The following is a 24,316-nucleotide window of genomic DNA, read 5'->3' as shown; positions in this document are numbered from 1 at the left end:
CGGGTCGCGGGGGCAGCAGCCAAAGCAGAGAAGCCCAGACTTCCCTCTCCCCAGTCACTTCGTCCAGCTCTTCCCGGGGGATCCCGAGGCGTTCCCAGGCCAGCTGGGAGACATAGTCTTCCCAACGTGTCCTGGGTCTTCCCCGTGGCCTCCTACCAGTCGGACGTGCCCTAAACACCTCCCTAAGGAGGCGTTCGGGTGGCATCCTGACCAGATGCCCGAACCACCTCATCTGGCTCCTCTCGATGTGGAGGAGCAGCGGCTTTACTTTGAGCTCCCCCTGGATGGCAGAGATTCTCACCCTATCTCTAAGGGAGAGCCCCGCCACCCGGCGGAGGAAACTCATTTCGGCCGCTTGTACCCGTGAGTTTGTCCTTTCGGTCATAACCCAAAGTTTGGGTTCAAGATGTTCATCGTAATTCTTGTTCTGTGTACTTTGTGAACACTTGTAGTTTGAACAGTCTCTTAAACTGAATCATATTGGTGCTTTGTTTGATTTCTTTGGTTAATCCATTCCTAATTTAATTCCACATACTGATATACTAAAGGTTTTAAGTGTTGTACGCGCGTACTAATGTTTTAAATTAGATTTTCCTCTAAGGTTATATTCCTCCTCTTTTGTGGAGAAGAATTGTCGTACATTCTTGGGTATCAGGTTATAGTTTGCTTTGTACATAATTTTAGCTGTTTGAAAATGCACCAAATCGTTCAATTTCAATAATTGGGATTTAATAAATAAAGGATTTGTATGTTCTCTATATCCAACATTATGTATTATTCTAATTGATCTTTTTTGTAACACATTTAGTGAATAAAGCGTACATTTGTAGTTGTTTCCCCATATTTCTACACAATAACTCAGATATGGTAACACTAGCGAGCAGTAGAGAATATGAAGTGATTTTTGGTCTAGAACATGTTTTGCTTCTTTCATTATTGATGTGTTTCTTGCTACTTTATGTTGTATATTTTTTTTACATGAGATTTCCAATTCATGTTATCATCTATTATTACACCCAAAAATGTGTTTTCTTTTACCCTTTCAATTTTTACTCTGTCTATCTGTATTTGTGTTTGACTTTCCCTCCTACTGTTACCAATTTGCATTATTTTAGTCCTACAGTGCCATTAAAAGAGTACACTTTTGTGGCTACTCTACCCACCTCAGATAAAATCAAACAATTTCTCATTGTAGTAGAAGACCAAATGTGCAGCATGTTCTGACAGTTCTAATCAGTTTTCATCATTCACACGCACCTTCAGAACTTGTTTATTACTTTGCTGTTACGACAGACCTCTCCTTTAACGTAGTTTATATGATGTACAGGGGCACTATTAAATGAATGCTGTGAAGGATTTTGTGAGTTATACCTTTGCAGATGGCCCACGTCCCCATCTTACACTCTTCTCCACTGATCATCAGCTCCAGGAAATTGTATTCCTCCAGACTGAGCAAACCATTTCCATCCAAGTCTATCATGTCAAAGATGTCAGATAGCACCTCCCTGTGGCAATATATGGTATCAGTGCATTATAATCAAACATGCATGTCATAGATAGGATCATACATGCACTTGTAATTTTGATGCTCAAAGACTAAAACCAACTGGGATGTTGATATTTATTATGCATTAGCGATGTTCATCATTAGATTCATGCACGTAATCTCTTGTCAAACCAGCCATGTTAGCACTAATTGTATACTTCTTAACAAAATCTTGGCACCAACAATTTTAAATTACCGGAACTCCCTGGTGAGGTCCAGATTTCCAGTGTCATTCTTGTAGACAAGTTCTATAGTTTTACTATAAACATTCTTTCTGCCCCTTTTCTTTAATTTGCAGCCACTGGAGAAAGGCAGCAGGTAGTACTTCCCAGCTTTTAGTTCTCCTCTCCAAATGTACTTCTGTGGAAACACGGACCATTTTTCATACACCACATCATCATATCATTCAACAAAAACATGTAACAGGTTATACCTTACAGTATTTAAATCCTGTTGTTTTGACAACAAAATACCACCGTGTGCGGAAAGTCAATGTGACATAATTAATTGCTATAACACAACTAGGACTGAAGGGAGTTTGTTGAAATCATTAGGAATAATTGAAATTAATAGTAAATTTGATATTTAGATGATGTTTACAAATTAACAATAAATATTATTGAACGGAATACAAAATTAGCCTAACACTAACTTACTTCGTTGTCTTTTGCATTAGTGAAACACATTAGTGAGGAATCTGTACTGCCAGCTGACATCACAAAGAGAGCCGTGTCCACGTACATCCAGGGTGGAGGCTTGTCTTAACAACAAAACAGATTACAAATACATTACATTACACATATCAATTGTCTTCTTAAAGTATTTGTTGGATAAAATCAGGAATGAGTAAAGCCTACAGTAAATGGCACTGATTGATTGATTGATTTATACTGAAAGATACTGGGTACAATGCATCTGTAAAGTATTTACAGCGCTTGACTTTCCCCACATTTTGTTAAGTCAAAGCCTTATTCCAAAATGTAATACATTCCCCATTGTCCTCAAAATTATACACACAATAACCAATAATGACAATGTGAAAACGTTTTTTTTGGACAATTTTTTGCAAATGTATTAGAAATAAAAAAAAATCACATGTACATAAGTATTCACAGCCTTTTCCATGGAGCTCAAAAGTGAGCTCAGGGACATCTTGTTTCAACTGCCATCCTGGAGATGTTCCTATGGCTTAATTGTAGTCCACCTGTGGTTAATTTACTTGGTTGGACATAATTTGGAAAGGCACACATCTGTCTATATTTAAGGTCTCACACTTGACAATACATAGCAGAGCACAAACCAAGAACAAAGTTGAAGGACATTTTCTGTAGATCTCTGGGACAGGATTGTCTCGAAGCACAAATCCAAGAAATGGTACCGAAAATATCAGGTGCCTTGAAGGTCCCAATGAGCACAGTGGCTTCCATCATACATTAATGGAAGAAATTTGGAACCACCAGGACTCTTACCAGAGCTGGCCAGTCATCTAAACTGAGCGATCTGAGGAGAAGGGCCCTAGTCAGGGAGGTGACCAAGAACCTAACCCAATGGTCACTCTGTCAGAGCTGCAACATTCCTCTGTGGAGAGAGCAAACCCTTACAGAAGAACAACCATCTCTGTAGCAATCTACCAATCAGGTCTGTATGGTATAGTGGCAGCCATTACTTTGTAAAAGTTTGCCAAAATCCATCTGAAAGACTCTCAAACCATGACAAAAAAAATTCTCTGGTCTGATGAGACTAAGATTTAACTCTTTGGCTTGAATGACAGGTGTCATGTTTAGAGGAAACCAGGCACCGCTCATCACCAGGCCAATACCATCCCTACAGTGAAGCATGGTGGTGGCAGCATTCTGCTGTGGCGATGTTTTCTTAGCGACAGAAAATGGGAGACTAGTCAGGATAGAGGGAAAGATGAATGCATCAATTTACAGAGACGTCCGGGATTAAAACCTGCGCCAGAGCGCTCATGAACTCAGACTGGGGCGACGGTTCATCTTTTAGCAGGACAACGACCCTAAGTACACAGCCAAGATATCAAAGGAATGGCTTCAGGACAACTCTGTTACTGTAAATATCCTTGAGTGGCCCCGTCAGAACCCAGACTCTCGAGAGATCTGAAAATGGCTGTAAACTGACGCTTCCCAACCTGATTAGGTTTGAGAGGTGCTGCAAAGAGAAATGGGAAAAGAGGAATGGGCAAAATTGTCCAAAGATAGGTGTGCCAAGCTTGTGGCATTGTATTCAAAAAATACTTTAGGCTGTAATTGCTGCCAAAGGTGCATCGACAAAGTATTGAGCAAAGGCCAGTGAATACTTATGTACACACCTCACAGATAGATTGTAGTCATGTGGGAAACAATGCAATCTGCATGTTGAAATCCAAATCTCAAGTAGGTTGAAGTCCCAGTCAGTAACAAAATACAAATGTTGTAGCACACTATTTACTACTAAAGAAAACAGTAATTAAATGTCAAAATTTTAATTTTAAAGTGCACTATCGAGAGATAATAACATCATATAGTGAGACATGCAAAACCACCACCATACCTGTTCTGCGGTTGAGAGTGATGGGCTGGATGCTTAGGGTAACACAGGCTGTATGAGGCAGGTGCAGCTGGTAATGTAGCGAGCTGATAGTGCCATCCTCCTCCAGTAAGAAACAGCCCTTCATGCAACTGTGATGCCACTCCTACAAAAATATTTCAGTTTAATTCACAGGACAGGTCATGTAAACTAAAAATTATGTAAATACTGGAGTGAAATATTACTTTGACAAAAATGTGTGCAAAATCAGGCATATGTAGTTAAGACTGTAGTTGATTGTATCCTGTATAATACCCAGAAAAACATTATTTTGGCTCGGTTGGTGGGGCGGCTGTGCCAGCAACTTGAGGGGTTCCATGTTCGAGTCTAGCTTCTGTCGTCCTAGTCTTTGCTGTTGTGTCCTTGGGCAATACACTTCACCATTGCTCCCAGTGCCAACCACTCTGGTTTAAAAGTAGCTAAAATGTAGATAATGGGTTTCACTATGTAAAGCGCTTTGAGTCGGTAGAGAAAAAAAGCGCTATATAAGTATTATTTCACTCACTCACTCAGTGGTGCTAGACAACAAAATGCATTCGTTTATTGTCGTATGAAAAAAAATTGTGATGAACCACTGAAAAGGCCCACACACCAAGCTTTTGTGTCTTTAAGCAAAGCACCTTAACTCCTCTAACTACTCCCTGGTTAATGAATAAGATACCAGTCACTAATGCTGTATACTGGCTAATTAGTGTGAATTAGTATTTAAATGTCTGTTAATGGCAAACAATGTTTATTTTTCCGCTACAGAGAAAATACCTTAAATAGACAAAAAGTATTGGATATAAGACCATTTTTACAACTACTAAATAATAGAATGTGTGTGAGGATTTGATTTGGTCATTCATCCAGAATAACATTTCTGCGGTCATAGGTGCCTGCACTATAGTTTGTCCAAAAGGTGTTTGGTTGAAGTCAGGACTGTGCTGGTCAGTCAGGTTCTTCCACACCAAACTCTTGATTGATTACAGTGGAACCTCTTTGTTCGAACTTTTCGATTAACAAACCACAGACTGAGTAAAAATATGCTTTGGTGTACGAACCTTGCCTCAGTGTTTCATCCACCCACTGTGGGCCTCGCAGCACAGCTGTTTTGTTGATCAATCTCTGGTGCTTATTCAGTCAACACAGCAGTGCTATCATTAGCTACTGTGCTCAGTGCTAATCTGTGTTCTTTTTTACCGCAGTTTACTAGTTTTGCCTGCTGATTTTGAGTGTACAAAAAGCAATGGACAGGTGATGTGTGGTTTAAAACATTCAGAAAGTATCAACAGCGATGTCGAGACTGCCCCCTTCTTTCTGCTGAAAAAAGGTAAAGTTGTTTTTTTCATTATTCCTAATCATTGTAAAGTTAAGGAGTGTTGTGATTTCAGACTGTGAGTGCACCACAGGGCTAGTGACAGTGTTTGTGCGTGTCAGCAGGACGGTTGCAACCGAGTACAGTTCAGCTAGTTGTTGTTGTTTTGGTTTTGTTATTAAATAGATAGTTGATCCATCAACACCTTGTTATGTTTGCTTGATATACAGTACTTTATATTGTATTCAAAGTGTACATATTTTTACCAAAATATTTTTGTTGAGGCTGAAACCCAATATTTGTGTTTACATTTTTTTATGGAGACATTTGCTTCAATATATGAACTTTTCTATTTATGAACCCTGTTCATCAAACCAATTAAGTTCGTAAATCCAGGTTCCACTGTATTTCAAGTGTGAACTGTTTTGTCCCTTGATGTCTGTGGGTGTTTTTGTAGCATTAATGTGGGCTGTGCATCAATGGTTACTTGTTATGCTTATATTCATCCAGAGGAGAGCAGACAAGAGTCATACAAATTTGAAATTATTCAAATAACACTTGAAGTAGATGGTGCAGTGCTTCATTTTACTTTTCCGCTTTACCAATAAAGCAAATCAGTTGAATCTATGTCAGAAGACTGAAAACAAACATGTGATACTGCCTTTACAAAGGAGCTTTTATACAGGGTTCAACTAAAAATACATCACTAAATAAATTGCATTTTGCATGCTATACCATACTTGTCAACCATGTGATACACAGAGGTGTCATACGATTTTAAAACAGGGGAAGCTTAACGCCCTCAGGAGACGCACAGGATTTAAGCGAATGCAGTACTCAAGCATAACATTTAACAAAAAGACTAACACAGACTGAGAAATTATTTCATGTTACTGTTTCCGCCTGTTTACTGTTGTTACAGTACAACAATAATACACAAGTGAAGCAAAGCGAGACTCACAGATGTATAATCATATTTAAGTGAATAATGACTTCAACTTATTTTCTGCCCACTTCATTTTGAATTTGTCGGCACATTTTTGTAAGAAACAAAGAATAGAAAAAAACCAAATTATTTTGGGGTCCTTAGAAATCTTTGACGATGCCCTCTGAAATAGGCATAATGATGTCCCTGGTGATACACAAGCAGGCATGTGATTTGAACTTAATGAAAAAGACTAAAAATAAGCCAGAGGTCTGGGGGCCGCGAACATGCAAAAATCAGCTAAAAAAAGTGTTATGGGTCACACTCCTGCTGCTTCTCTTCCTGCTGTGCGTCCTGACAAGCGCAGCACGGGCCACGCCCACAGACGCACTCTCTCCGCTGCTGGCGCACCTCCTCGCGCACCTCCTCGCGCCTGCAACCAATCCGTAATCTACACACCTGCCCGTGATGAGCGATCTGCCTTCAAGAGCCAACGCAACCTGAGATCCGACGCCAGAACTTAGCTTCTCGTACCCAGTACACTCCCCGTCATCCTTCCTCGTCGTCAAGCTGTGTGTCTTGTCACCTTGGACCTTCCCGTGGATTCCTCCTTGCCTTCCTGGATTTCGACCTCACGCCTGCCCACTGACAACGACGCCGCGCTCCTTCCCTCGACTACCCGCCTGTCCTCCAACACTCGAGCCTGCCTTGCCCTTATTTGGACTTCCACCTGGATCTCGACACGCACCCTCAACACCCTCTGACAACCACGCTCAGATAAGTCTCACATTTAGTCACACTACATCTCTTTGGTTTAATTACACGTCACTTACATACCAAGCTGTCAATAAACACGCTGACAGCTAAACAACGCCATCGTTTCTGTCGTCTGCTTCTCCACGTAAAACGTCACAAAAAGCACCATTTAAAGATGTTTTAATGTTTAAAGAATTGAAAAAATATTAACAGAGTTTACAAAAATACATACCCCATTCATCCAAATGAATAACTATGTCTGTTTCAGTCACTATGTTATTTAGTCACTACAGTAATTACAACTTGTGTTCACATCCACAGGAACCACATGGGTTAGCCTACTCTATACAGCAGACCTGGGCATTCTGCGGCCCATGGGCCGCATCCGGCCCTTTGTGCGTCCCTGTCCGGCCCGCGTGAGGCCAATTATAAATTACAAAATAAATTTAAAAAAGTATCTATGTCGAGTGTGCAATACAACGGTGCTGCTTTTGTTTTGAAAATCGTTATTTGTCTTACTTCCGTGTGGACGTATGCGTGTGCGTGATTGTGAGTGAATGTGAACAGCTGCAATCACAAAATAAAGTTGAAAAAACATCTATGTCGTGCGCGCAATACAACTGTGCTGCTTTTATTTTGAAAAGTATTATTTATGGGCGTGTGTCCGTGTGTAACCTGCGAGTGAAGGTGCACATGCAGCGACAAGTGATGCACGGTTTACACCCGAGACGCTAAAAAGAGAAAAGTAGATGACGAATGGCGTGTTTCCAACAAGACATGGACTGCAAAGCAACGTTCCCTCTAAGGTGCGTGCCTGCGCTATTGCGCACTGCTCAAACGTCTGCTGCGCGCAGCAAATATATGCCGCGCACCAAATCAAATCCCATCTGAACTCTAAACAAAATAAACATATTTATTCTATGTAATTTTGCAATGCAACTCTGAGTGACAGTGACAACAAGCGGCCCTAACGGTGTTCGTCAACACCGTTCAATTGAACACCGTTCAATTATTGTAACGTCTATCGAGATGCTTCGAGGCCAGGAATTATATCAATCACTTTATTGAGCAAAACGGTTTATATTCGGACATAACCACACCAAAAACATGAGTAAAACAATTCTATCTCGAAAAACTAGTCATTTTCTGCCGTACAAACCAGGCCAAGACCAACTTGTCATCTGTCACCAACACGCGTAGCACTAAACCACTGGTGCGTTTATTGCCACACAAAAAGTCGGACAACTCAAACACCACACAAAGTTACACTATGACTCCTCAGTCATACGTGTGCTTATTTTAATGTCATTTATTATTAATGTTAATTTATTTATATTAGTCATGGAATGCTGTTACACACACTATGTTGAAGTATTACTATTATTATTAATTATTATTATTATTATTATTATTATTATTTATCTTACGGTATATATAAAAAATAATATTGAGCAAAATTTAATTGAAATATTGTCGATGTGGCCCTCCAGCCGCATGAGCAACCCGAGCACTGCTGGAGGGCCACATCGACAATATTTCAATTAAATTTTGCTCAATATTATTTTTTATATATACCGTAAGATAAATAATAATAATAATAATAATTAATAATAATAGTAATACTTCAACATAGTGTATGTAACAGCATTCCATGACTAATATAAATAAACACCGTTAGGGCCGCTTGTTGTCACTGTCACTCAGAGTTGCATTGCAAAATTACATAGAATAAATATGTTTATTTTGTTTAGAATTCAGATGGGATTTGATTTGGTGCGCGGCATATACTTGCTGCGCACAGCGGACGTTTGAGCAGTGCGCAATAGCGCAGGCACGCACCTTAGAGGGAACGTTGCTTTGCAGTCCATGTCTTGTTGGAAACACGCCATTCTTCATGAACTTTTCTCTTTTTAGCGTCTCGGGTGTAAACCGTGCATCACTTGTCGCTGCATGTGCACCTTCACTCGCAGGTTACACACGGACACACGCCCATAAATAATACTTTTCAAAATAAAAGCAGCACAGTTGTATTGCGCGAACGACATAGATATTTTTTCAACTTTATTTTGTGATTGCAGCTGTTCACATTCACTCACAATCACGCACACGCATACGTCCACACGGAAGTAATACAAATAACGATTTTCAAAACAAAAGCAGCACGGTTGTATTGCACACTCGACATAGATACTTTTTTAAATGTATTTTGTAATTTATAATTGGCCTCACGCGGGCCGGACAGGGACGCACAAAGGGCCGGATGTGGCCCGCGGGCCGCAGAATGCCCAGGTCTGATCTAGTTATTTACAATATTTACACATTACTTTGGTTCTTGATGGCTCTGACATGAGCCTTCCTGGCAAATTTCTGAGCAGATTGCATTTTCCTTTTTGTTTCTGCTTTAGTGGATTCTGCCTTGGATTTTATAGCCAATTTCTGTCTCTTTGACTCCCTCTCCACTTCTAACTGATCCAAATGCAAAAATCATGCAAAAATCATAAAAAATACAAACCGTGTTTAATCTATTACCCAACTTCCTTTATCTGAATAGCCATTTGTGATGTATAGCATGAAATAAATAGCTTGCAGTCATGTTGTTTATGTTTCAAAATGATTAAACTATTATTCAATGTCAAAATATAAACAGTAAAAATAATGAACAAAATGTCAAGTACTGTCTTGTTCTAAAACACCAATGAAAATGACATTTAGCATTTAGACAGGTTACACTGTAGCAAAAGTCATCACATGTCTGCTACAATCATGTGTGTTTTTAAATGTGTATTCACATCTTCCATGTTGAGAGCAGTTTTGATTTGGGCTTACATGGTAAACAACTAAAATTAATGTTTTGGGCATTGTTTTATCCAGACGCATACATTTGTTCAAATGTGGCCAAGTAGACGCATTGTGGGTTTCCTGGATGTCGTCTACATAGCTAAAAGAAAAATCTAAGGAAGAGAATCCCTCTCCTATCTTCCACTAGTTTTTAAAAAATATGTAAATCGCCCGCTTGAATATTGCCTATTCTCTTCTCCGACTCTCTCGTCGTCATTTGGGATGTGCGTGTCTGTTGTGATTTCCCTTCCTGGTTCGATGACTCACCCTATCTTGCCTCTGACTGGCCTGTCCGTAATGTTTGCCCTAATCTTAACCAATCGTGACTCATCATAGTAAACCAACCAACCAATCATGGATTTATTCCCATATATTTTGTCCCCTGCCCGTGGTGTTACACCAGTCCATCTCTCTCTTTCTCTTGTCCCTCTCTCTTCTTTTGTAGCATGTAGCTTAGCTAACCGCTACATGGGTCTAAAAATAAAAATCAAGCTACGGAAATCGTTACTCGTTTAAAAAGTAGCCAAGCTACTGGGAAATGTAGTTAAGCTATGTAGCTTCAATTTTTACGTTAATAATTTTTAATAGAAAACCGTAGTTTTTACCACTGCAGCTGCAAACCGAAATGGATTATCAAAAACCTTACTCATTACGAAAAACCGTAGTTGTTGGCAAACATGGCAAAGAGAGGGATAAAGATTTTAACACACATTGTAGGTCGGAAAAAACAAAGAAAAACGGAAAATATTTTTTTATATTTTTACAGAGATAAAAAAAGACGGATTTCCGACTATCCATCCATCCATCCATTTTCTACCGCTTGTCCCTTTTGGGTTTGCAGGGGGTGCTGGAGCCTATCTCAGCTGCATGCGGGCGGAGGCGGGGTACACCCTGGACAAGTCGCCACCTCATCGCAGGGCCAACACAGATAGACAGACAACATTCACACTCACATTCACACACTGGGGCCAATTAAGTGTTGCCAATCATCCTATCCCCAGGTTTATGTTTTTGGAGGTGGGAGGAAGCCGGAGTACCCAGAGGGAACCCACGCAGTCATGGGGAGAAAATGCAAACTCCACACAGAAAGATCCCTAGCCCGAGATTGAACTCAGGACCTTCGTATTGTGAGGCACATGCACTAACCCCTGTACCGCCATGCTTTCCGACTATAGACGGAAAAATCGCACGCCTGTAATAAGTGAGAAGTGAATATTAGTGAGCATTTAGTTTTTTAGAGTCCGACTTCCAGAATAAGAGAGGTTTTCACTTAACAATATGTTTATTTTTATGTTTGTCATTTGCATTGATGTAGAACTGCACTGCATCGAACTGAGTTGTTTCTAATGTTTTGGTTACCATATCAAGCTTAATTAAATTAGAATGGTATAATACTGTATAAGCAACATTACTTCAAATTTTGTGGCTTAACTCCATTGCGGTTTTTCTAAATATAATTATTAAAAAATGATACCACAGTTCGTGTTAGATTATTTAGAACTATTATTAGTAAAAAAAACAAAAACATGCTTATTTAAGGAAAATCATATGTATTTTCAAGCATAAAAATGGCTAAATTAACTTAAAATAATACATGTAAAGTACTGTACCATATTGCACAGCAGATCACTCTCATTGAACACGTTTTTTTAATTTATATTTTCACATGTTAGTGGTTGTGTTAAAGAACTGTGTGTAAGTTTATAATTCAATTACAGTATGTTTTATTTATGTCTCAACTTTTCCACTACACAGGAGCCCGAGGACCACTAAAATATTGACAATAAATTTGTAATCTTACTCTTGATTTTAATGGTATTCAATAATTATATCTAACCAACTTACAGTTTAACAGGATACACCTTGTAATATGATATGAAAGCATGTGTTAATTACAAAGATTATTTATTTCACACATAAACCTTAGGCTTAGGTCAGGCTAGGTCAGGGGTCGGCAACCCGCGGCTCTAGAGCCGCATGCGGCTCTTTAGCGCCGCCCTAGTGGCTCTCTGGAGCTTTTTCATAAATGTATGAAAAATGGAAAAAGATGAGGGGAAAAAAATATATTTTTTGTTTTAATATGGTTTCAGTAGGAGGACAAACAGGACACAAACCTCCCTAATTGTTATAAATCACACTGTTTGTATTAAACATGCTTCACTGATTCGAGTATTTGGCGAGCGCCGTTTTGTCCTCCTAATTTTGGCGGTCCTTGAACTCACCTTAGTTTGTTTACATGTATAACTTTCTCCGACTTTCTAAGACGTGTTTTATGCCACTTCTTTTTTTGTCTCATTTTGTCCACCAAACTTTAAACGTTGTGCGTGAATGCACAAAGGTGAGTTTTGTTGATGTTATTGACTTGTGTGGAGTGCTAATCAGACATATTTGGTCACTGCATGACTGCAAGCTAATCGATGCTAACATGCTATTTAGGCTAGCTATATGTACGTATTGCATCATCATGCCTCATTTGTAGGTATATTTGAGGTAATTTAGTTTACTTTAAGTCATCTTAATTCAATTTATATCTCATGGCACACTATCTGTATGTAATATGGCTTTTAATTTTTTGCGGCTCCAGACGGATTTGTTTTTGTATTTTTGGTCCAATATGGCTCTTTCAACATTTTGGGTTGCCGACCCCTGGGCTAGGTCATGTCTAAAGGGCTTTAATAATGTTAAAACCCGTACTTAGAAGGCCGTAAACATTTTTTCTTCTATAATATTTAGTAGTGTTTATTAATTGAGCCCAAGCAAAGAGATGGGAGAATTTTGATGATTTCATATTTATACATAAATATATGTAAGTAGGAAATCATCAAAATTAAATATTTGTAAAGGAAAATATATTGATACGTTCAAAATGATTTTATTAGGTTCTACATTTACACTCTATTCACATGTCCTTTTAAATCTATAAGGACAATAAGGGTTAATATTACACTTCTTGTAAGAAATAGTCTGTTCATGCAAAGAACTGTTAGTAGCTGGGATTAGAACTGACCTTGTTGCTGTTGGATGTTCCACAGGCTGTGTTTGACACATTTGAGCGTCGACTGCGAGCGGAAGGAGGATGAGAAGATGGTCGGCTGTCTGAAATAAAAATACGAAAGCGTAAACAATGATCCAGATCTCATTAACCAAGTCTTTGAACTATTTGAATTGAATTTGCGTTGGAGAAAACTAGATGTCGAGTGCCATGATGAACTACATTAATTAATACATCCTTTTGAAGTTGTTTAAAAAACATTTAATATTATTGAGGGCAATATCTTAATAGCAGAGCATGATGGAAATCTCAGATCTCTCTCTGCATTTACCCCACTCCTCTTGTGGGTTTTCTGCGGGTATTATGGTTTCCTCACAAATTTGATAGGCACTTGTGCACCCAGGACCTCAAACAGCATAAACAGTAACACATTCATTCATGAATGACACTATTTTATTTTAGCAGTATATTTGTAAAAGTGAACAATCAAGCGTTATATATGTACAGGATGAGGGCCATTCGATCGTGCTATTTGCGTGCCCAAGCAAGTAAAATAAAGTAAAAAAATGTACAAGTGTTTACAGAGTGCAAAGAAGAAGAATTGTGACACATGTATTGAACTTATTGAAAATAAGATATAATTAGATGATTGAGTGAATCATAACTGTTTTAACTTTTTATTACCAGAACCATAGGCGCCGATCAAAGCCAAGCACCCACGTGGGATTGATGGCAAATTCTCTCTCACCAGCAAGCAAAAACCGCGCCTGCTCAGAAAATTAGCGTCAGATTTACCGCAGAATTGTGGATCGGCGCCTATGACCAGAACTGTCGTATTTAGAAATACTTGATGTAAATTATGTTAGAAATTTAAAAGAAGAAGTAAACATACACTATATTGCCAAAAGTATTTGGCCACCTGCCTTGACTCTCATATGAACTTGAAGTGCCATCCCATTCCTAACCCATAAGGTTCAATATGATGTCGGTCCACCTTTTACAGCTATTACAGCTTCAACTCTTCTGGGAAGGCTGTCCACAAGGTTCATAGGACTTTTCCACCATTATTCCAAAAGTGCCTTGGTGAGGTCACACACTGATGTTGGTCGAGAAGGCCTGGCTCTCAGTCTCCGTTCTACTTCATCCCAAAGGTGTTCTATCGGGTTCAGGTCAGTACTCTGTGTAGGCCAGTCAAGTTCATCCACACCAGACTCTGTCATCCATGTCTTTATGGACCTTGCTTTGTGCACCGGTGTACAGTCACATTGGAAGAGGAAGGGGCCCACTCCAAACTGTTCCCACAAGGTTGGGAGCATGGAATTGTCCAAAATGTCTTGGTATCCTGGAGCATTCAAAGTTCCTTTCACTGGAACTAAGGGTCCAAGTCCAACTCCTGAAAAACAACCCCACACCATAATTCCTCTTCCACAAAATTTCACACAATGCAGTCCGAAATGTACCATTCTCCTGGCAACCTCCAAACCCAGACTCGTCCATCAGATTGCCAGATGGAAAAGCGTGATTCATCACTCCAGAAAAGGTGTCTCTAGTCCAGTGGCGACGTGCTTTACACCACTGCGTCCGACGTTTTGCATTGGACTTGGTGATGTATGGTTTAGATGCAGCTGCTCGGCCATGGAAACCCATTCCATGAAGCTATCTGCGTACTGTACGTGGGCTAATTGGAAGGTCACATGAAGTTTGGAGCTCTTTAGCAACTGACTGTGCAGAAAGTCTCTTTGCACTATGCGCTTCAGCATCGCTGACCCCTCTCTGTCAGTTGACGTTGCCTACCACTCCGTGGCTGAGTTACTGTTGTTCCCAAACACTTCCATTTTCTTATAATAAAGCAGACAGTTGACTTTGGAATATTTAGGAGCGAGGACATTTCACGACTGGATTTGTTGCACAGGTGGCATCCTATGACAGTTCCACGCTGGAAATCACTGAGCTCCAGAGAGCGGCCCATTCTTTCACAAATGTTTGTAGAAACAGTCTCCATGCCTAAGTGCTTGATTTTATACACCTGTAATTAGGACACCTGAATCTCATAATTTGGATGGGTGGCCAAATACTACTGCTTTTCGGACATGTTGAAAAAAGTAAGGGAAAATATGTGATGTATCAAATTGAAAATGTATACATGTTCGAAATAAACTTCTACCAACCAACCAATAATAGATGCATAATAAAATGAACTGTAAAATCCATTCTTTATTCAGCAAGTGGTCTTGCACGTCAATCTAAATGCAAATTTAATAATACCATTTAAAATAATAATTTTAACCACCTTAAACATTGGAAAAAAAAACTTTTGTTGACAGTCCCCTACCGCTGCGCGCCACGGGAGACAGTGAGAATGTCTTAGGACATTTGCCATTATGTTCTTAACAGTGACAGAGCAGGAAAGGGCTAGCAACAGGTTTTAGGTAAAATATCCTATGAAGCGCCCTGCCATTCATTAAGTGACATTTCACAAGCGCTTCTCTTATGCAAAACAGGGCCCCACACAGATCACGGGGGCCTTACGCACAGCGGGCGATTTGCGTATGGGGAGGGGCTGTCAGGGTTGTCCCTGACAGTTTGGTCAAGTTTTAGTTTTCCTCTGCGTTTGTCTTGGTTTCCTGTTCTTAGTTTCCTGTCAGTGCTTTTATTTTGTCTTCATTTCCTGATTGTCTCCCTGAGTGCTTTGTCCCCTCAGCTGTGGCTGATTGGCACGTGGCCACACCTGGTGCCAGTCAGCCAGCTGCCTATTTAAACCTGTCCTGCCCTCCAGTCACTGCTGGATTATTGTAGTGTCATTATAATACTTGTCTCTTCTACCTGTAGCTTCTACCTGTCAGTGTGTCACTATTTGTCATTGTAGCTCTGTCTACTTTTGTCCACTCCACTCAAGTCAAGTGTATAGAACCTTTATTTAACCAGATAAGAAAACCCATTGAGATCAAGATCTCTTTCACAAGGGTGACCTGGCCAAGAGGTCAACAGCACATGTCACAGAGCAGTTTCAAAAATAATACATTAAGACATACATTTTAAAATACATAAGAGAACTGTAAAACAACATCTTTAAAAACACAGGCACTGTGCAAACGTCTCTCGCGGTTTGTCCCTCAGGACAGAACGGAAGGCTCCAAATGGAAGTAGTTCTGTAAGTTTCAGTTTAGTCTGCAATGCATTCCATGCCATAGGGGCAGCAATGCCAAAAGCTCTTTTGCCAAATTCAGTCCGTACATGAGGAACAGTTAAAACATACAAATTGTTAGAACGTAATGCGTAAGAGCTGCTTTTTCTTTGTAACAGAGTACACAAGTATGGAGGTATTAAACCTAAAAGAGCCTTATAAATGATAGTCAGCCAATGTGTGTATCTGCGTGCACTCAATGAAGATAAGTCTGACTTCATATACAGTTGACAATGGTGGGTGAGACTACGACAGCCAGTAACAAATCTTAGTGCTGAATGAAAAACAGTGTCCAAGGACAAGTTAAAAACAAGTGTTTTTGTTTCTTGTCGACAGTTAGCCTTTGTGCTATTTTAGTTCATAGCCTAGTTTGTTCTCCGCCTTGTGCGCGCCTTTTGTTTGTACCCTTTTGTTTGTTTTTTGCCAAAGTATTGAATTAAATCATGTTTTCTCGCACTATGCCTGCCATCATCTCTGCATCTTGGGGTTCGTCACCAGCAAACTCCGACAGAATAATCCAGCCTAACACGAACCTCGCAGAGATGTCCATGGCGGAGAGGCTTAACAGAGCTTTAGAACTGATGGCTAAATTAAAGAAAAGTTCGGCCGCTTTTAAAGCCCTCTCCCACCCACCCCTGTCGTCTGTGAGCCTATTTGGGGACGTCTGGGATCCGTCCCTTGGGGGGGGGGGGCTATGAGTAGCTGTGCAGCTGGGGAGGCACAGCTACTCCTCACCCCAGTGGGTCTGCAAGAGATGGCGCCATCATCTCCGAGGGGTCTGCAACAGACGGCGCCATCCCCTCCGGTGGACCAGCAGACGCCACCATGCTCTCCGGTGGGCCAGCAGGGGTCTCCACCATGCTCTCCGGTGGGCCAGCAGGGGTCTCCGCCACCCTCTCCGGTGGACCAGCAGGGGTCTCCACCACCCTCTCCGGTGGACCAGCAGGGGTCTCCCCCACCACCCTCTCCGGTGGACCAGCAGAGGTCTCCACCACCACCCTCTCCGGTGGACCAGCAGAGGTCTCCACCACCACCCTCTCCGGTGGACCAGCAGGGGTCTCCGCCACCCTCCTTCCCAGTGGGCCAGCAGAGGGCGCCGCCATCCTCCTTCCCGGTGGGCCAGCAGAGGGCGCCGCCGCCATCCTTCCCGGTGGGCCAGCAGAGGGCGCCGCCGCCATCCTTCCCGGTGGGCCAGCAGAGGGCGCCGCCACCATCGTCTCCGGTGGGCCAGCAGAGGGCGCCACCACCATCGTCTCCGGTGGGTCCTCCCATGCTGGCGGTCAAGCCGCCTCGCCAATTGCGGCAGCTTTCAACACGCCGTCGCCACCTGACTCTTCCCCGCTGGTTGCGGGGACACTTGGCCTGCCGGCCCACCTCCTTGTCCTCCCTCCACCCTCCCTTGACTTTGGACTGGTTTTTTTTGGGTGGGGGGGATTTTCTGATACGTCTGGTATCCGTTATGGGAAGGGGGGCTACTGTCAGGGTTGTCCCTGACAGTTTGGTCAAGTTTTAGTTTTCCTCTGCGTTTGTCTTGGTTTCCTGTTCTTAGTTTCCTGTCAGTGCTTTTATTTTGTCTTCATTTCCTGATTGTCTCCCTGAGTGCTTTGTCCCCTCAGCTGTGGCTGATTGGCACGTGGCCACACCTGGTGCCAGTCAGCCAGCTGCCTATTTAAACCTGTCCTGCCCTCCAGTCACTGCTGGATTATTGTAGTGTCATTATAATACTTGTCACTTCTACCTGTAGCTTCTACCTGTCACTATTTGTCGTTGTAGCTCTGTCTACTTTTGTCCACTCCGCTCAAGTCATAGTTCCTTCGTGTCACAGTAAGTGTTTTTGATTCTTGTCGACAGTTAGCCTTTGTGCTATTTTAGTTCATAGCCTAGTTTGTTCTCCGCCTTGTGCGCGCCTTTTGTTTGTACCCTTTTTTTTGTTTTTTGCCAAAGTATTTAATTAAATCATGTTTTCTCACACTATGCCTGCCATCATCTCTGCATCTTGGGGTTCATCACCAGCTAACTCCGACAGGGGCGGCTCAAATGAGCAAACCAAAATGAAAGAATAACGCATTCAACGTGTGCAGTCGGGTAGCATCTTATGTCAGCTCCTTATTAAAATGTAACAGGTTCAAATCAATATGTGGGAGAGTCACAATGATTTGATAATTCCGACTACTGTGCAGGAACTCGTTTGTTTTTGCAGTGGCGGTCGACTGGGCCCTCCCCTCCAACACTTTCAAATCCCTCATCCTCTCACTAGTGAGTAGTTGTGGAATCGTCCAAATCAATACAAGAACATAGACTGACCACTTAAATCCATCCCATCTATCATACTGTCCTCAGTTTTCTGTTGGTCTTTCTTTCTCAGCGTGGTGGTTCTAACATGCTATTTACTGACACATCCAGTGGATAAATTAGTTGCCATGAGCACGTATCTTTTTGACCAGAACAATGTCTTGTGGTTCTCTCTGTTGCAGATAAAGTGTTTGTCAATCTCCTAATGGCAGAAATGATAATCACAGCACTTTACAGTCTCCTCCCTCCAAACAAGCTGTTCTAATCATGTGGCTCTCATGATGAATGAACTGTCTTAATGAGGTGATTCGTCACTTGGGAGTAAGGACATGATCAATAACAGAGCTATTATATTTAATCAAAAGAAAATGACGATGTGTTGCAAATGGTGTGTATGGGTAAGTATTTAAAAAGTAAATAAGTCAATCCACCACAAAAAAACACAACATAGTAACACTACCCCGGTACCTTTCTTCTGTGTATTATCTGGATCTGACGATGTTGCTTCTGCAGTCTGCAAAGAAGCTGCTGATTTGGGTGACATGGAGGGATTTGGAGGACCGCCTGAATGGCTGCCAAAGTTTTGTTTTTTTAGCTTGGCATCAGCTTGGAGCTTCTCCAAAGAGGCCATCTGACACGCATCCACTGTTGACACAAGCAACCTGCAGAACTGAAGGGAAATTGTATTGACAATATTATGGCTGTCTTCAAATAGTGGAAGATTCGACGATAACCTTGTAGTCCAATCGTCAGACATTGCACAAACATTAAACCCCAAACATTAAAGATGGGTGCGCTAAGTACCTGCTAAGGCGGATAGATGGATGGATCGATTGCGTTGATCATAGTAAAACACTCTTGTGTGCAGACAGATACAGAGTAAGAGATCATTATAATCTGATTACAATTTGGGCAGTCACGAGAAAGAGAATGCTGCTTCCAGGTGTCTAAAACAGCTGGCTATGGGTTTTGGCCCTTCACATCTTTCTTTAAAAACTATTTGACCGCACACAAGAATATTTTACTAGTAGACAGTGTTGGTAAGATATTTCTATATGGGGAACCGGGCTCCTTGGGATGTGCCACAGTCAAACACCATGACCTCCGTGCCACCACGCTCCTTCAGTCGGCCGAATCCCGCCATATGTTCGGTAGGAACTCACCGGAAATTAAATGTGCACGCGCCGCCTCGCCCCAGAACCGTAGCTCTTTTTGCTGGTAAAGATAATGACCCTTCAGCATGTACACATACAGAAACTTTATAACTTTTACTTCTTCTATTCAGTCAAGTTTGTTTTGTCGAGGACCTCACTAAACAATCCAACAACTACCGTGTTTATTTGTTTATCAGAGTGGTTTAGCCTTTTTCTGGGGTGGAAAAAGTTGCAATTGTGATGAAAAAAATAGCACATGAGCTGTTTTGTTCACTTTAATGAAAACTATTCTTTTTATAACTATCTGAAAGAATCACCTTATAGCGGCTAGATTTATATCATGTGACGCTACACTGACACCGTGTGAGCAGTAAGAATACATTAATATTATCACAATCTCTTTATTTCTGTCTTAAAATAAAACGCCATATTATAGGTGACAATGGGGAAAATCTAACAAATCGGATCCTAATATGACATTTCTTAGTCAAAGACAGCCCTAGACAATATATTATGTGACGCAGTGCTTCTCAATTATTTTCCGTCCTTACACTCCTAGGGGACAAAACATTTTACACGACCACCCTGAATTGAATTACAATCAAGAACTTGATAAGATGTTTTTATTTAAATGTACAGTATGACTCACACAGTGTGAGTTACGTTTTTATATACTGTATGCTGCTCACAACTAGGGCTGAGCTGTATACCGATATTACAAATTTTATACTTTAGAAAGAGATATGTATTTGAGACAATACCGCAATACCGATATGTAATCCTTAATGTCCTGACGCGGAAGTCTCTCTGCTCATTGTGGTGCTGTGTCCCTCTTCTTCCATGCACCTTTGACACATACTCCAGTACTAGGGGTGTGTGAAGCCTATATCAACCATCTCATTTTTGCCGGGAAATCACGTATTTTGTCCTCTTTTTTTCCGCAAATTTTGCTCTCAAAGAAAAAATAATAATCCTCAACAGATTTTCCAGGGATTGGGTCCGTTTGACTCGAGCCTCAGCAACACTCAAGGCAAAAGGCGTTCATGACAGCAGCATGGCGAGTAGCAATTTACGTGATTCTGTCAAATCAGCAACGCGATAGCAATGGATGCACTTGGAAATGATGGAGAACATATCGTGTAATTAGATATGTTCCCAGTTGCAACGGTATGAAAAAAACGAAAATAATCAACTCATTATATCAGCTTCCCAGTTGCAACTAATTTGCTCAAGAAGTACTGCCATGACAAAGGTATACATAATCTGAAAGGGTGTTTGGATGCAGTGGCAATATTGTCACTTGTCACACAGCATCCTGCAGTTTACAGCTTGGTGTTCCTGGCTTTAATTTTTGAGGGACCAAGGGTCTTCTAAAAATGTTGAGCTAAAAAACATTATTGTTAAAAGTAGCTAATTTTCAAGTTGCTGCTAATGTTTGAAATATCATCTTAAAGCAGGGACTGTATTTTAGATTACACTTTTTCAAGGCTTTTGTTTATGTGCATTTATCTTTGCAGGAAACTTTAAAATTTCCAGAAAAATTACCCATGTTAAGTATTTATTTCAATAAAACAACCTGACACATGTTTTGGTTTGACTTTGTCTTTCGGGATATATCGTATTCAGCCAAAACATAACGGGATATCACTTTTGGTCCATACCGCCCAGCCCTTCTCACAACGTCCCCTTTATCTTTTCATTTTTGTCACAAATGTGTCCATCTCTTTGCCACTGTTCTGTATACAAATGTGTTAGGCATGTTGCCACCTAGCTGCAGGCTCGTGTGATGTTCCAACATGAATACTAAAGTGTAGACACACATAATGAAAATCTTCTGTGCTGCTCTCAACCCCACTAAAACCTCACCGTGACCCCAGGGGTCCTGACTCACAATTTGAGAAACACATTAAAGGGACAAGCGGTAGAAAATGGATGGATGGATGGATGGTTAGTATATGACAAGCGCTCATCATGATATCATGAATATTATACATTTTGTAAATATGATTATTTCTTCTGAAAAATGTATTGTCTTTATTTACAGATGTTATTTATTCTACTCATACTATATTTATTTTTGCATTATATATGTTATGAGGTGGCAACTTGTCCAGGGTGTACCCCGCCTTCCGCCCGAATGCAGCTGAGATAGATGGATGAATGGCATTATTAATATTGCAAAAGTGTATTTTTTCCACATCTTTGGACACACAAAAGCCTACAACTTTTTGCCACTGATACAATATGAGCTCAAAAGAACAGGCTGAAAGAATGTCATACTTACTTCTGCATAGTTGAATTTGCCATCCTTGTTGATGTCACTTAATGAGAAAATGGCATTCACCTCTTCAGGTGTCATTGTATCACCTCCCTGTAAGGTTCAAAATATTTTGAAAGCAATAAATCCTGAAAATAAATGTTCTTTAGATACGGTCAATTTTTAACTTTTCAAGCTTTAATCCAATATGTATACATAATGCTAAATGCTTAGTAACTCACGGTCGTAAGAAGCATTTCCACTTTGCTGTGTGAGATGTATCCATCGCCATCGGTATCCAGCTTTTTGAAAACTTCTATCAGCTCATTCTTCTCAGCCTTCCGCTCATGTTTCAGAATCCCACAGAAATCGTCAAAGTTCATGTCAGTCGTTCCTGTGGTCCAGTACTTATCGAGAGTGGCTTGGGAGGGATTCCTGCCAGCCAACTGGAGAACTAGGAAATCGGGAACAAGGCAACCGACAACTCTTTCTGGCCTTTTTCTAACATTTTCCTATATTTCATGTAAAAAATAGAACTCTTAATGAGAGTGTACGCATATCCTTATTTCTACTTTCCTCAGTCTTAACGTAAGCATTCAAAAATATGGCAACACAAAGAAGTGTGCTCCAAACAGGCACATGCACAGATACAGTCGTGGTCAAAAGTTTACATACACTTGTAAAGAACATAATGTCATGGCTGTCTTGAGTTTACAATAATTTCTACAACTCTTATTTTTTTGTGATAGGGTGATTGGAGCACATACTTGTTGGTCACAAAATACATTCATGAAGTTTGGTTCATTTATGAATTTATTATGGGTCTACTGAAAATGTGACCAAATCTGCTGTGTCAAAAGTATACATACAGCAATGTTAATATTTGGTTACATGCCCCTTAACAAGTTTCACTGCAATAAAGCGCATTTGGTAGCCATCCACAAGCTTCTGGTTGAATTTTTGACTACTCCTTTTGACAAAATTGGTGCAGTTCCGCTAAATTTGTTGGTTTTCTGACATGGACTTGTTTCTTCAGCATTGTCCACACGTTTAAAGGCCTACTGAAACCCACTACTACCGACCACGCAGTCTGATAGTTTATATATCAATGATGAAATCTTAACATTGCGACACATGCCAATACGGCCGGGTTAACTTATAAAGTGACATTTAAAATTTCCCGGGAAATATCCGCGGTATGATGATGTATGCGCGTGACAAAGTCAGTTTAACGGAAGTTATGGTACCCCGTAGAATCCTATACAAAAAGCTCTGTTTTCATTTCATAATTCCACAGTATTCTGGACATCTTTTGCAATTTGTTTAATGAACAATGAAGGCTGCAAAGAAGACAGTTGTAGGTGGGATCGGTGTATTAGCAGCGGACTACAGCAACACAACCAGGAGGACTTTGTTGGAGAGCAGACGCGCTAGCCGCCGAACTCACCTTGACTTCCTACGTCTCCGGGCCGCCAAACGCATCGGGTGAAGTCCTTCGTCCTTCCGCCGATCGCTGGAACGCAGGTGAGCACGGGTGTTGATGAGCAGATGAGGGCCGGCTGGCGTAGGTGGAGAGCTAATGTTTTTAGCATAGCTCTGTGCGGTCCAGTTGCTAAGTTAGCTTCAATGGCGTCGTTAGCACAGCATTGTTAACCTTCGCCAGCCTGGAAAGCATTAACTGTGTATTTACATGTCCACGGTTTAATAGTATTGTTGATTTTCTATCTATCCTTCCAGTCAGGGGTTTATTTTTTTTGTTTCTATATGCAGTTAAAGCACGATGCTATCACGTTAGCTCGTAGCTAAAGCATTTCGCCGATGTATTGTCGTGGAGATAAAAGGCACTGAATGTCCATTTCGCGTTCTCGACTCTCATTTTCAAGAGGATATAGTATCCGAGGTGGTTTAAAATACAAATCCGTGATCCACAATAGAAAAAGGAGAAAGTGTGGAATCCAATGAGTCAGCTTGTACCTAAGTTATGGTCAGAGCAAAAAAAAATATGTATTTCACTGCATTCTAGTCCGTCACTCTAACGTTCCTCGTCCACGAATCTTTCATCCTCGCTCAAATTAATGGGGTATTGGTCCGAATCGCTCTAGCTGCGTTGAAAACAATAGGAAAATATGAGGGAGTGAACAACTGACAACGTCACGCTACTTCCGGTAGGGGCAAGGTTTTTTTTTATCAGAGACCAAAAGTTGCGAACTTTATCGACGTTGTTCTATACTAAATCCTTTCAGCAAAAATATGGCAATATCGCAAAATGATCAAGTATGACACAGAATGGATCTGCTATTCCCGTTTGAATAAAAAAAATTCATTTCAGTAGGCCTTTAAGTCAGGACTTTGGGAAGGCCATTCTAAAACCTTAATTCTAGCCTGATTTAGCCATTCCTTTACCACTTTTGACATGTGTTGGGAGTCATGGTCCTGTTGGAACACCCAACTGCACCCAAGACCCAACCTTTTGTTTGTGCCGTTACGGT

At 40.9% G+C, this 24,316-nt stretch overlaps 1 protein-coding gene across 1 annotated transcript in view; it reads right to left on the bottom strand.

Moving 5' to 3' along the window:
* The window catches only part of efcab7 (EF-hand calcium binding domain 7), a 37,380-nt gene that overhangs the window by 6,313 nt on the left and 6,751 nt on the right, over positions 1 to 24,316 (bottom strand). Inside the window, exons 2-9 of the mRNA XM_062028255.1 lie at positions 22,070 to 22,281; positions 21,855 to 21,941; positions 18,885 to 19,086; positions 12,956 to 13,044; positions 4,097 to 4,238; positions 2,203 to 2,306; positions 1,743 to 1,906; positions 1,372 to 1,505 (exon numbers count right to left, since the gene is read on the bottom strand). Of these exons, the coding sequence (XP_061884239.1) occupies positions 1,372 to 1,505; positions 1,743 to 1,906; positions 2,203 to 2,306; positions 4,097 to 4,238; positions 12,956 to 13,044; positions 18,885 to 19,086; positions 21,855 to 21,941; positions 22,070 to 22,281 (1,134 nt within the window). The remainder of the gene's footprint in view (positions 1 to 1,371; positions 1,506 to 1,742; positions 1,907 to 2,202; positions 2,307 to 4,096; positions 4,239 to 12,955; positions 13,045 to 18,884; positions 19,087 to 21,854; positions 21,942 to 22,069; positions 22,282 to 24,316) is intronic.

The sequence above is a fragment of the Entelurus aequoreus genome, linkage group LG19, assembly GCF_033978785.1.
Source record: "Entelurus aequoreus isolate RoL-2023_Sb linkage group LG19, RoL_Eaeq_v1.1, whole genome shotgun sequence".
NCBI classification, from domain to species: domain Eukaryota; kingdom Metazoa; phylum Chordata; class Actinopteri; order Syngnathiformes; family Syngnathidae; genus Entelurus; species Entelurus aequoreus.
The sequence above is the reverse complement of the archived record's forward strand: the minus strand, read 5'-3'. Positions and strand labels throughout refer to the sequence as shown.